Raw genomic sequence first — 14281 nt, 5'->3', positions numbered from 1 at the left:
CATTTACTGCCATTAACTCAGCAGCCAAAAACATGCATGTTACGTAAGTATATGACACATTCTCCACACCTGCCGTGATCTTCTAGTCTATGTATATTTAGAAATAGTGGTAGGTGAAATGGAAATTCCATGGTTGTCATGGTTACATTATTAAGGTACCTTTATCTTGTGTCCGGCACCATTGCATGCATTAATTAGCACAGGAAGCGCTTTTATGTCAACACACCATCCTACTGCTACCATTGACATATCACATTTTGTTGACACCATTTTTCATGAGCTTAACATTGTACAGTTATATTTTTATGATGTGTGAGTGAATACATTAGATACCTTTGACGTTCACGGGATTCTGTTTTGCTTCCAACACCAGCTGCAAATCTAAACGTGAGGCTAAATTTCATGGCTGGAATTGTTCGATTATTAAAGTACCTTTTTTACCTTTGGTGTCCAGTGCCATCATGCGTGTTCATTAAGGTCGGAAGCTCCTTGAACAAATGTTTTGCTATAGCTAGGCTATAGTTATGTCACCAAATGACTCCACGTGAATAAAACCTGAAGTGAATATGTATTGATAACTAAAAATCATGTGGTGTCCAATCATCATGAATGTTATGTTTTATTAGTTTTGAGGAACTTAACCTTTTACACTTTTTTAATGATGTGTGTGCCTCAACTTTAAATTCGGATCAAATTTTACTCAGCTGGTGCGGAGAAGTGTCATACATGTATCATGTGATTGGCTGGTGAGCAATCCAGGGTGTCCCCCACCTCTCAAAACAAAAAGTCAGTTGGGTGAGGCTCCAGCGCCTTGGAAATGGATGTCTTACCGTAAAATTCACAGTAAATAAATGACAACACAGAAGATGACATACAGTATATGAACGTAATAGTGCCAATGAAATAAGATCTTACCCTCACCCGGCCCCCATTTTGGGTCATGACTTTGGCAAACCTTGCCTTAGTGGATCAGAGTGAGCGTTTTGTACCGCCTCTTGTGTTTCAAGTGCAGAAAGGTCGTTTTGGTATTTGTGTTTCTTGAGCTTCGTCCAAACCCCCCGCCCCCACCCCCGTGGAACTGCTGCTGCTATCGCCACCACTCTTGTCCTTATTCTGCTCAGCCTCTGTCCCCAAATGCTGCTTCTGTCAGAAACATGTCAGCCATATCTTAGTGCATGTAACACTGATTGTCAGTTATTGTTAAGGACAGCCACTGTTTTTGTTTTTATGACATTGCTTCCGTGTCAGCAAGTCGTATTATACTGGGTTGTATATGTCTTTGTATGGAGAGATATCTACAATCAACTGTGTTTCCCCAAGCAGCAGTTTTTGCTAAAGATCATCATCAGTCGTTCTTAATTGTTGTTGATTTCTTTCTTTTTCTTTGGAATAAATAATGACACATAGCTTTTATAGTACACAATGCATGGAGGCTCAGACTTTCTCCTGGAAAGAGAATAATGTTTCATTTTTGCTGGAGTACTTTACAAACTCGATAACAGATATTGTTATAAATAAATTGAAAATTGTACAGAAAAGACCGTGTTTCCTGCCTTCTTTCAAGCCATAAGTGCCAGAACCCAAACCAGGAAAATGGGGGCTATACCACAGACTAAACATTGAAGACATTTCTGATGATTGTTTTTTTTTTCTACAATACCACAAAGTTACAACACTTCACTACAACACGACACTACAACAGTCTTGCCACCGTCTTGTTTATTTAAAACAACCAGTGTTATAAATCGAAAACATTTTTATGACACATACCTGTCTTTCTTGCCCACTTCTGCCATTGAAAAAAAATCCCAATGGTTAGTCATAATTATCAGTTAAGAGTCGAAATTATGACATAAAAAGTAGAAATTGTGAAATAAAAAAATCATAATTACGTGTTACAAAGTCAAAATGATTGAAAGTGCTAAAGTCATAATTATGAGATTAAATAAATAATTATAATTTTAGTAGCGTCGCGACTGAGGCAAAAATGGCTACACGTAAGCAAGGTGAGTAACCTATGTGTCTTTAGTCAATGTTCGATGTTTGCCTCATGTGCATGTATACTACTTGACCGTGAGCCGTGTGCATTAATATTGCATTAATATCTTGATGATTTTCTTTATCATTTGCCAGCAAAACAGTAGCATGTTTAATCATCCGGTAATGTAACTCCCCTCCCCCGCTGAATACTTGGTATTACCCAACCCGCTTTCTCGCCCTAATGTTCAATATTTGCTGTATGTTTGACATGGGTGGGGACAGCAGAACTGTGGAAACATGAAAAGAACAATAAAAGGCGGACAGACAACAATCTTTCGTTGTTGGTCGATACCTTCAGCTAATTATATTGTTAGGTGATGATTTGTGACTGGAGTTGGCAAGTGTCCAGTGTCCTATGAGGTGAAGCCAGGGAGTGTCAGTTTTGCTGAGTTTGCTCCTAATACATGCAAAGTCCACACAGAGATGTCCAAGCCCCAAAAGCAACACAATAAGTTATTCATTCATTCATTCATTTTCTACCACTTTTTCCTCACAAGGGTCGCGGGGGTGCTGGAGCCTATCCCAGCTGTCTTAGGGCGAGAGGCAGGGTACAAGCGGGACTGGTGGCCAGCCAATCACAGGGCACATATAGACAAACAACCATTCACACTCACATTCATATTTATGGACAATTTGGAGTCGCCAATTAACCTAGCATGTTTTTGGAATGTGGGGGGAAACCGGAATACCCAGAGAAAACCCACGCATGCACGGGGAGAACATGCAAACTCCACACAGAGATGGCCGAGGGTGGAATTGAACCCTGGTCTCCTAGCTGTGAGGTCCACAATAAATTAGATATGCAATATTTTTAATATCCCATCTTTCAACACTCTACTGGTGTACAAGAGTACTTGCAAATATGCACAAAACAAAGATTAAAGCATTAAACTGATACAAAGCACAAAAATAGACATGAAAAAGCCACATCAAACACAAGCAAGCAAGGTGCTGTATCATAGAAGAAGAATTAACACTGAAGCGGCATACAGATGTGACACAACACAATTTCAAGACCACTTTTGCCTGTTCTATTATCACATATCAAACGCTCCTCCACTAAGTACCAAGTATCTTTTCATGACACGCTTTGTGTATATTCATATATTTTTCTTATATTAATATGTGGAGAGTTTTACAGCGTACGTCACAACAAGGTGTGCTGGTTGTGTGTGTGTGTGTGTGGCAGCGATGTCCGATTATATGGAAGTGGAAAGCAGAAGGCATTTTGTGTGAGCTGCAGCAATGGCGCCATGCCACCTTTATCTTCACTACTCCGCCTCACCTCTCAGAATGAACCTGCAACAAAGAAAGAAACATTCCATTTGAGTGACATATTTTATAATGGAAAAAAGACGCTATGGTGCTTTAAGAATACAGTAGAGGTCTATCCAACCCCCCTGAGCATGGTGAAAAACTGAATAATAACCCACCAATGCACCCATAAAAAGGACTAATACAGAGACATGGCCCAGGCCCCCTGTGTATTCCAAATATTTTGTATATATACCGTGGCAAGCGTGAATTCTCCATGAGGAGGTCAGAGGCACTTGAGCTTAACTCTAAACACATAACTTTAGCAACTTTTTACAAAACAAGTCCCGCACGGCATGCTGGGAAGCCAGTAACCGTTCCCAGCGCCACTACAGTATGTTATATATTTTATTATTATGTATTTTTTGTGGTGTGCTTGATGCGGCCCATCGTCACCCACTATGTTTGAGACCCCCGCTTGAGAGACACATTTTGCTATGATGGTAAAAAGTCAGTTTTGCACAGTAGGAGACCTCTGATGTCTGTTGAATGATTGATTGAGTGATTGAAAAGGAGTTCATCTGCTGTGCTCACCACTCCGTGACTCCAGACATGAGATCGACCTCTGCCAAGTCAATCAGCGCCTACAAGAAGATTATATTGAAGTAAAAGCAAGGATGTCACACTCCAAGTCATCATAAAAGGACATATCACCTGTCCAATGAGGTCACGGCTTCTGAATGAGGCAGAGTTATTCTTCACTGAGACACTGAGCTGCTTCAACTTGACATCCTCCACAGGCAGCTGGTAGTCAAACCTATGGGAAGGTCACCAAAGATGATACGGTATGCGTTGTCTTTTACAACTACGTAAATATGTTGGTGAAATCTAATATAAATAACCTGATTGATTCTGTTACCTTTCCTTAAATTCAGGGTTGAGATCTCGTTTCTTGACAGTCGTCTTCCTCTTGGTGGCTTTGCTTTTGTCCGGCAGCAGCGACAAGGAGACATAGCTGTCCACCGCGTCCTTGCTGTCGCACAACAAACCTCTGTATGCACACAGACAGCATTTAGCCAACATTCCAGTCACCCTGTTCATTATTGTATGCTAGAAATGAGGCTTTCTGTGGAGCCTGTTGTCTTTTCATTCAAGTATGCGCACTCTTTACATCAAGCTTTACATTTTCACCTTGTCGATATCCTCAAATAGACTGATGTGGTCTGCAAGGGACAAATAAACCCCCAAATGGTGTTTAGTGTCACAGTATGATTAATAATATATGGCTTGCATATATTATGTAAACAAAAATGGTCCACCGTGTGTGGGGCCGCCCCTGGTCAGCTTAGGGCCAGAAATGACTATCATAGGAGGGGTGCCTCCAAGAATACGAATTAACAGAAATAAAATGTAAAAAAGGTCTTGGTTTGGAGTCAAACCAGCACCCTATGCCTTAAAAGGCAGCAGCTGTACCATTACACCTTCTCCAACGAGCACGGCGTCAGACTGTTGGTTTCTTATTTTAACCATCTCCCACCTGACTGACTGTGCTTATGTCTATGTCTCTATGGCAAGGTGTCTAAAGTGTGGCCGGGGGCCCATTTGCGACCTGTGGCCCACGGCACATCCTAAAAATATAATAAAAAGAACAAGCAACAGTAAAAATGAAAACTCGGCAGTCATTTTACAAAACTGAAGTCAAAGTATTTAGAGCAGGGTGCCCATTACGCCAAGCTCCCGGTAGATTGCCAAGGTAGTTTGGGTCGTGTGAATGTGACTTTGTAGTCATATAATACCATTCATGTCTTCCTGGCATCATTTGCTAACACGGCTCGGGTACTAGATCTCATTGGATGGTGCGGGTGTGTGAGCCCCAAGTATGTGCCCACCTGCAGGCATGGATGATGACGATCAGCTTGTTGTCTTGCGAGTCATAGGAAAGCGACAACTTCACCTGCCCGTTCCCAGATCCACTTCCGGGAGCTACACAAGGCAGCGTCCCGCTACTGATCATCTCCACCATTCTGGACTCCAGGATCTGTTAAAAATAATTCCATTAATAATAATAATAATAATACATTGTATTTGTATAGCGCTTTTCAAAATACTCAAATACACTTTACAGAAGAATGGAGTTGAATAAAGCAAGTAAACAAAATAGAAGACACACCAAAATACAACATTCATTGGTTAATACACAGTTAAAACATGAGTAAAAGCGGGGCGGGGCACAGCAGTCAGATATAAAAAGTTGGACTTTAAAAACAGATTTAAAGAGGTGCGTTTTTAGTTGTTTTTTGAAGGTCGGAAGGTTAGGGCAAGCACGGAGTGAATGGGGCAAAGAGTTCCAGAGGGGGCAGCGATGAAGAAGGCTCTGTCTCCCCAGGTTTGGAGCTTGGTCTTACAGGAGAGTGCCAGGAGGTTGGAGTCTGAGGAGCGAAGGGGACACGGGGGATTGAGGGATGGAGCAGGCCTGTGAGATATGGGGGGTCAGATCGTGGAAGGCGTTGTAGGTGATGAGAAGAATTTTGAAGTGAATGTGTTGGGGAATGGGAAGCCAGTGGAGGTTTTGGAGGACAGGGGTAATGTGTTGACGGGAGCGGGTGGAGGTGAGGAGGTTCTGAATATATTGTAGTTTGTTGAGGGTTTTGGAAGGTGTACCGTAGAGAATACTGTTGCAGTAGTCCATTCTGGTTGTGATGAATGCATGGATCAGAGATTCAGCGGCAGAGAATGTAAGTGATGGACGGAGTCGGGCTATGTTCTTAAGATGGAAAAATGCAGTCCGGGTTAACTGTTTGATGTGGGGTTCAAATGTGGGGTCTAGGAAGATACCAAGGTTGCGGATGAGCGGGGATGGAGTGAGGGTGGCGCTGTCAAAGAAGTTATGGGTGGGTGTTGTGGTGTTTTTGGGACCGATGATGATAATATCTGTTTTGTCACTGTTAAGTTTCAGAAAATTTTGTTCCATCCAAGTTTTGATATCAGCTAAGCAGTTGGTGAGGGTGGAGTAGATGTTGGAGTTGATGGAGATGGTAGAAATGTATAATTGAATATCATCGGCGTAGCTGTGGAAGTTGAGGCCATGTCGACGGATGATATTGCCAAGTGGAAGGATGTAGCATTACCGTAGTAAATCCATTACATTAAACATATATAATAAGGCTGTGGAAAATAATAAAAAAATGTGCGCAGCATGGACGTTCGCACGCAAGCAGCAGCGAGGAAGTTTCTATATTTAACCCCCCTGCAACATTTAAATGGTATGTTTGGAAACACTAAATATTCTCAAAGAACGGCGGAAAGCTCAACAAAACGTCCACCATTTGCAAAGAATGCCGCGTTAAGAAGCCATACAACGGCAGCAGGACAAACATGCAGACGCCCTTAAAAAGGGGACCCCACAAAACGGACAAGTCTACCGCCGCCTCTCAGTCCCTGCAATAAGTGTGTCTCTCAAGTGTAAAAATAATTTTAAATGGGTAGAAGTTGTTTTACACTTTCTGTTCCTCACTACTGTATTAGCCTACCTCCTAATGCATTCATATTAGCAGTAAATTATAATTGTATGTGTAGTGTTGGACGATGCGGGGGTCATGTGAATACAGGTAAGCTAAGTATAAGCTAAAGTGCCCATGTGCTATGCTAGTGCTAATTCCATTATGGGACTGGGATGATAGCTCTGTGTGGAGTTAAAGCTACAATATGTAATTTCTTGTAGTCAGTGGAAGTGTGAAATACCTGGTCATTTCATTAGGGGTGACTATAATTTCAGTTCTGTATAAATACATTTCATGAGAGTAATGGAAAAGAGAATATAACAATGATAAGAAACAGTGGTCGAGAACATTGCAAACGTGTATTTTGAGTTTATTGAGATGTGCTCATAAAGTAAACTAGTATATTGTCTTTTGTTTGTTGGAATATTTGATTTGTAAGACGAAGAAAAGGTTTAGTCAGTACATGATGAGACGTGTGCAGACACACATGGTGTGCCCATGACTAACCTATGTTCCCTTGTTTGCAGGCTTTGCAACACAATAAATATGTTGCACGGGACATGAGTTGGCCCATCATTCTCTGCGGTGTTACACTGGCTGTGTATCGAATCGTCCTCAGTGCTGAGATTCACACATCTAATATATACTATCACATTATACGTATGTACCATATTTTCACGACCATAAGACACAATTATTTTCATAGTTTGGCTGGTCCTAATTGAACATGTGCTGCCTTAAGTGGTCGTTGTTTGCTTTTTTGGTGATACTTTGTGGCCATAATAATTCGTTGAGTTGAACTTGTGACACAGTTAGACAACACAAACTGAATGATATGCAGCGTACCGGATGCTTTTTGCTACGCAACACTTTCTAACACACCCTTGCCTTGGAGACTGTCTAAGTTCTGTCTGTAAGCAATGTGCAATCAGCAACATATAGTCCGTGAAGTGCATATCGGTTGGAGTCGTGTTTTCATGCCCACCTTGAGCTCAAGCCTTAGGAGGACCTTACTATCAGCCGCTGCTCCATCCAGGTGGAACCACTGATCCAGGATCAGCTGTGGTGCAGCCAGCAGCTCCTTGACCGAGACCACCAGTGAACCCATCGACTGGTCCCAGCCACTGGAAAACTGCAAGAAAACATGACAAAAATTAACACTATAATATCACTATGAGCAGTGTTGATGTTATTATTATACTATTTTTTATTGTTAATATTTTGTTTGTATATATTATTATAAACAAACATGTGTGCGTAGATTTTTTATTATGTTTATTATTTAATTATATTACATATAAACTAGTATATTATATAATAATTCTTGGAAATTTCTATATATTTTTTACTACATGATATATTTTCATGATTACAATATTATGATTAATGATGATCAATCGATTAAAATATTTAATCAGGATTAATCGCATTTTGTCTGAAAATGTCAAATTTAATCAGAGAGAGAAATTAGTTTTTATCTATGTAGTTTTTATCTATGTTTTAGGGTAAATCTCTTTGTGGTAAACGATTTGATGTGCAACTACAATAACTACACCAAATTTTATTTAAAGGAATATCAATTTTGGAAGTATGGGCCATGATTTCAAAACACAATATACTATAATATAATCCAGCATATTATTGTACTACTATTTGAATTTATTATTAGCATATAAACTCTTAAACTCAACAAATATGTTCAACAAATACAAAATTTGAGCGAGTGAGACCTCTCACACTGACACAAAGCATGGTAAGATTTCTTTATTTATCATACTGTTTTTAAATTGTAATTGTTTGTGAGTAAAAAAGTTTATTTAGGAACATTAAGAAATTATTACTATTAAATATTTGCCACACTGCGCCTTTCCTTCATGAAATGTATAAATGATTCTCTCAAATGTATTCTCTGTATTCATTTAGTGCTTTTGATTAATTAATTTATTATTCATGAATTTGATAAATAAGATCAATCTGATCGCTATGTTGTACGTATGTTTTACTGAGGTGTTATAATTATATTTCCCTAGCTAGTTTGCAGTCAACATGTCATTAAGTTTAAATTATGATACTCATAAAGATAATTTTACTAAAGCTAAGAATGTAAATGTCGTATTGCCTTACCTTGAGCACAAGCATCTGCTGTTTTGGGTCACGCACCAGGAAGTAAAAAGATTCCCCCCACTGGGGACTGGTCGTGCGGTCACACAGCTGGAGAGAAATAGTGGAATAAACAATAACAAATAAACGGAACATTTCATGGTGTATGGTGCATCACTCTTTAAGAGTCTCACTTTGGTTTTGTAGCTCATATCTCCAAGAAGAAGGTCAGCTCCTGCTTTGGGTTCCTTCCCACTCTTCTTCAGCTGGAAAAATGTCATCATTTATGAGGACCTTTACCATTTTTTCCACTTGGGATTGTTATGCCAAGGAGACTTACAGGTAACGAATGCGCTCGATCCACGTAAACAAAGAGCAAAGCAGCAGAGAGGACCACTTTGTTTTTGAAAGCCTGGAGAGACTGAAGCTGCAGTACCTGCACAGGGCATGAAGACCACACCTTTAGGACTTTTCATCAACTTTTGATTCAATATATGACAGTTTTACCATTCAAATAAGCAACCCAAAATATCAGAACCGTCTCTCAGGATGATACAGATGCAAACCTTGTCAAGTTGGATGGCGTGTGACACAGTAGGAACCCACTCCAGGATCAAGTGAACCCGCCCTGACTTGACATCATTCAAAGTGTACCACTGCAACACAAGTAATGTTAGCCTGACACACCAATAAGAATACTACAGCACAAAAAACATGACAAACCTGGTCTATCAACTGGGATCTGACGACCTCACTCAGTTTCACGCTGAACCTGAGAAACATGAGAAACACCAAGTTATTGATGTGACAACAAGATAGGGGAGACGGTGACACACACCTGCCCAGGAAGTCATCAGTATCTAAATCTTTGTCAAATGCTTCAATGTGGACATCCTGGACACTGTGGTTGTTCAAAACCACCTGGAAAAATAACACAATAAAACGTTAAGCAGAGAACTTTTTTCCATTATTACTGTTGCTTCCTTTAGTTTTCTTGTCTAGTGTATTTTTAGAATGTAAAATGCTAACTGTTAGCATGCTAGCACCTGAAATTATAGTGCTATGTATCTTTGTGAATTTATACTGTATATATGAAAAGAACTGTAATGGGAACATGCTAACTATTAGCATTCAAGGAGCATGATAGCACTAAGTATCTTTGTATGTGTTATAAAAATATCTAAAATGCTAACTAGCTAACAGGATGTCAGATATGTTAACACACAAACTGTTAGCATGCCAAAACTTGACTTGATAGCGCTAAGTGTTTTTGTAGGTTTATACCTATAGAAGTGGATTTAATGTAAACATGCTAACTGTTAGTATGCTAAACCAAGCATGTGGTGATCTGTGTCTATATAAGTTTACACCGATGAAAATGTTGAAAATGGTAACGTGATACTACTATTCATGGTGTAGTGCATCCTGGTGGATCGTCCGACAAACGACGATGTTGTTTATTCGGCAACAAGGTTCCCTTGGGGCGTTTACCTCATACATCTCGTTCCAGATGGGGTTGAGATTCTCCTTGATGACGTGACTCTTGAAGGCAATGCTTCCGATGCTGATCTTGACATAGGGATCACTCTTGCCTTTCACCATGCCCCCCATCAGGTTGTCCTTGGCCACCAGACTCTGGGCCTCCAGCAGGTGAATTCTCAGCAACCCCTAAACACCATGCACACATTACATTTCATGAGCTTTCAGGTACCCCCACCCCCCAACAGACAAACCTCAGTGGCAAAGTCCAGGCTGGGGGTGGAGGTGTGCTGTGGACAAACATCATCTTCTGGCTTGGAGGGTTGAGCAGGAAGACCAGGTCTGGTGGACTGGGCCAGGTCATCCAAAGCAGCACTGCAAAACACAAAGACAGAAAGATCAAGACACTTCTTGTGTGCTGACACCACAACCTTGTTATCCAGATATGCTCAGCTCACTCCTCGGCTGTGGTTTCTTGTGTAGGTTCCTGCAGGTCCGACTGGGGGTGCCACTCTTCTGCATCTGCTGCGTCCTCCACCACCTGAGGCACATTTCATGAAGCTTAAAAAGGTGATGAAACAAACAGGAGTGTGTGTGTGCTGTGGCTCACTGGCTGAACTGTAAGTGACCCTGCATCATCTTGTGCTCCTTCTGAGTGCTTCAGCTGGTTGGTTCCTGCAGAGAAACTGCAAAAAAGCCCACACTGGTATCAGTTCCCACCAAGAGTCACCCAGAATGAATGAATTAGTTTGCAGCCTGATTGTGAAATGCACAATGACGCATGAAGCACTCACTCATCAAATGGCAGCTGAGAAGCAGGACCACAAGGCTGTGGAGCGTCCGTCATCCTCGAGTTCAAGATCTGTCAGCAATAAATATCCCATTGAATATTCTGTGGGTGATATTACGGTATCCATCCTCGGCCATCTCTGTGTGGAGTTTGCATGTTCTCCCCGTGCATGTGAATATGAATGTGAGTGTGAATGGTTGTTTGTCTATATGTGCCCTGTGATTGGCTGGCAAGGGTGTACCCCGCTGGTCCAGGGTGTACCCCGCCTCTCGCCAAGAGACAGCTGGGATAGGCTCCAGCACCCCACGACCCTCGTGAGGAAAAGCGGTAGATAATGAATGAATGAATGAATGAATGAATGAATGAATGATATTACGGTATTGACCGAGATATTAGATACAGTATATTGTGTGTGGGGTCCCACCTTAAGTTCAGCCCTCAGTAGGATCTCACTCTCAGGCAAGGCTCCATCCAGAGGCATCCACTCATCCCAGACCAGCTGAGGTTCTGACAGAAGCTCCTTCACAGGAATTACAACAGACCCCATCGGCTGGTCCCAGGCACTGGACAGCTAAACCATAGTATCACGTGTTACACTTTGACAGTGGCTTTGGGATGTAAATACTCCATATCACTATTCACCTTGATTACCAGCATCTCATCAGCAGGGTCATGGACCAAAAAGTAGAAGGCCTCCTTCCACTCGGGTGATCTGGAGCGATCACACACCTTCCGAAGGAGAAGGTCACACCATTGAAGCAGCATGAATTAGCGACTGTATACTAAATAGAATAATGGAAAGCTGCCTTTCAACGATTTGGTAGTGGAAGCATGGCTCTGGTTCTGTTGAAAGCTGTTCTAACATTAGTATCTACAGAAGCGTGCAGCGTTCCAAAGATTTATAACACGTCTCAGCATGCAAATAAAACTTCAGCTTTGTCATGTAGGTAGTAGACGGCCAGCTGGCAGGCCGTCAGAACGACAAAGGGATAATTAGCTTGCATGAGGCAGCACGCTCTGCTTGTTGTGTACCTACCTATCATAAAGTCCTCTGAAAATGTGATGGGTATTTAACTCTGCACAACCGATCAAAATGTTAAGACCAATTGAAAAATTGCAACATTTTGCATTGTGGATCTTATGCAAGTAGAGCTTCAAAATGCAAAAAGTAGAAATGGGAGTGAGACCAATTTTAAGCAAACAGAAACCCCCTAGATGTTTCCAGGAGGTTAGTGGGAATGTTGCTCCAGGTGGTGAAGATGGCTTCACAGCGGGCAACCACTGTCCTGAACTGATGTCCATTTTTGTAACCTTCCCTCGCCATCCATCCCCAAATGTTCTCCATTGGATTTAGATCACGGGAACACCCAGCATGTTCCAAAAGAGTGAGCTTATTCCTCAGGAAGAAGTCTTTTGTCAAGTGGGTATGGTGAACTGCAGCCTTGTCCTGTTAAAAAAGCCAGTCATGACCACACGACCAACGAGGGATGCCCCCTGCAACAGATCCACATAGCCAGTTGCCGTTTGTCACCCCTGCACAACACGAAGCTCCATTGTTCCATTGAAGGAAAAAGCAGCCCAGGTTATACCGGAAACGTCTCATCAGAGTATAAAATGTCTCCCGCCTTTCAATGTCCCATGTTTGGTGCTCTTGTGCAAATTCCAAAGTGACTGTTTCGGTTGATGGAGATGAAGCCTTTAATAACTTCTGTGATGGTTATTGGACTGCACATTTGGGCTGAGGACCAAATGAAGTCAAGTCCCGTGTCTGGGCGGACAGCCAAAGGGATCCTCTGGGTTGGGGCCTGTGACATTCCTACTGTTTCATAACCCCTGGGATGTTTGAAGAAGTTTCAAATTCTAATTGCAACAAAACCTCAGCAGAAATGGCGCACTGTGAGAGACCTTACTGATGCTGCTCAACAATCCTACCATCAAGAGATTGTGATAATGTGATTACCTGACAGAAAACGACATTTTTGCCAAGATTTTTCTTTTGATCAGCTGATGAATAGCCTATTTCACTTTAATGCTTTTTTGCAATAAATTGCTGAATCAAAATATTTTTTGTCTCGCTCCCATTTCTTCTTTTTGCACTTTGTTTCTGTATTGTTCATACCTTTGTTCTGTAGGTTGTGTTGCCAAAAACAAGCTCTGCACCAGCCTTGGGTTCCTTTCCACTTTTCTTGAACTAAACACACAAAGATCTGGGGTTTGCTCATTTGCCAATTTATGCTTTTAGAAAACCCAAAGGAAGAAGTGACTTACCGGTAATAGATGTGCTCTGTCCACGTGAACAAAGAGCAGAGCTGCAGAGGGAATTGTCTTGTTGTCAAAGGACTGCAAAGACTGCAGCTGCATCACCTGCAGATGAGACGGACATCATAACATAAAAGGAAAGAGGACCTGAATATAAGACAACAGAGCTTTAAATACTATATTAACATGTGCAACATGAGTAAATGTCATGAATCTCTTACTCTGTCCAGGCTGCCATGATGAGACAATGTTTGGACCCACTCCAGTATGAGGCGAACACGGCCAGACTTGACATCGTTGAGAGTGTACCACTGCAAAGTAAGTACACGCTTCCTGAGCCACGGCACTGCAACACGAGACCAGATCCAGTGAGGGGCTGTGTCTGCTCACCTGGTCTAAGCACTGGGAGCGGATGATGTCGGCCACGCTGACGCTGCACCTAAAGAAAAAGGACATTTAGTGTTGTAGTGAGAATCAAACATGCTGAATATTTTTGCTGGACCCTCGCCTTCCGAGAAAGTCATCTTTGTCCATGTCTTTGTCGTACAGCTCCACATTTACTTCCTGACCGGGCTGAGGCCTCAGCACCACCTGTTGGAGACCGAAGAAAATGTAGCTTGGATGGCAAGTAACTGGTGACACTGGATGGTTAGGATCTTCACTCTTTAAACATGTCGGGATGATCGCTTGCGATTCAACCAATCTTTTGGTGATTTTTGTCAGCATAAGACTCATTTTGATATCGAACACAAACATGCCAAGTTCATGATGATGACCACCAAGGTCGTGAAGGTCGATGCTTTGGATTTTTTTCCTAGCTTTCTACTGTCCTCACTGCTAAGTAGTCCACACTTAACAA

At 41.7% G+C, this 14281-nt stretch overlaps 1 protein-coding gene across 1 annotated transcript in view; it reads right to left on the bottom strand.

Annotated features, from left to right (window-relative positions):
* Window positions 1-2834: 2834 nt before the first annotated feature.
* LOC131106551 (uncharacterized) overlaps window positions 2835-14281 on the bottom strand; it is a 32397-nt gene continuing 20950 nt past the window's right edge. The window contains exons 29-52 of the mRNA XM_078798709.1: window positions 13920-14013; window positions 13813-13877; window positions 13644-13733; window positions 13432-13527; window positions 13283-13354; window positions 11806-11892; window positions 11588-11734; window positions 11168-11235; window positions 10984-11059; window positions 10832-10914; window positions 10628-10748; window positions 10386-10562; window positions 9733-9815; window positions 9618-9666; window positions 9461-9550; window positions 9235-9330; window positions 9089-9160; window positions 8919-9005; window positions 7780-7926; window positions 5184-5332; window positions 4214-4345; window positions 4009-4111; window positions 3889-3938; window positions 2835-3339 (exon numbers count right to left, since the gene is read on the bottom strand). Coding sequence (XP_078654835.1) covers window positions 3312-3339; window positions 3889-3938; window positions 4009-4111; window positions 4214-4345; window positions 5184-5332; window positions 7780-7926; window positions 8919-9005; window positions 9089-9160; window positions 9235-9330; window positions 9461-9550; window positions 9618-9666; window positions 9733-9815; window positions 10386-10562; window positions 10628-10748; window positions 10832-10914; window positions 10984-11059; window positions 11168-11235; window positions 11588-11734; window positions 11806-11892; window positions 13283-13354; window positions 13432-13527; window positions 13644-13733; window positions 13813-13877; window positions 13920-14013 — 2262 coding nt within the window. The 3' untranslated portion in view covers window positions 2835-3311. The remainder of the gene's footprint in view (window positions 3340-3888; window positions 3939-4008; window positions 4112-4213; window positions 4346-5183; window positions 5333-7779; window positions 7927-8918; window positions 9006-9088; window positions 9161-9234; window positions 9331-9460; window positions 9551-9617; window positions 9667-9732; window positions 9816-10385; window positions 10563-10627; window positions 10749-10831; window positions 10915-10983; window positions 11060-11167; window positions 11236-11587; window positions 11735-11805; window positions 11893-13282; window positions 13355-13431; window positions 13528-13643; window positions 13734-13812; window positions 13878-13919; window positions 14014-14281) is intronic.

The sequence above is a fragment of the Doryrhamphus excisus genome, linkage group LG18 (genome assembly GCF_037039965.1).
Source record: "Doryrhamphus excisus strain RoL-2023G ecotype Guam linkage group LG18, RoL_Dexc_Guam_v1.1, whole genome shotgun sequence".
NCBI classification, from domain to species: Eukaryota; Metazoa; Chordata; class Actinopteri; order Syngnathiformes; family Syngnathidae; genus Doryrhamphus; species Doryrhamphus excisus.
Note: the sequence above shows the minus strand (reverse complement) of the source record. Positions and strands in the feature narration are given on the sequence as shown.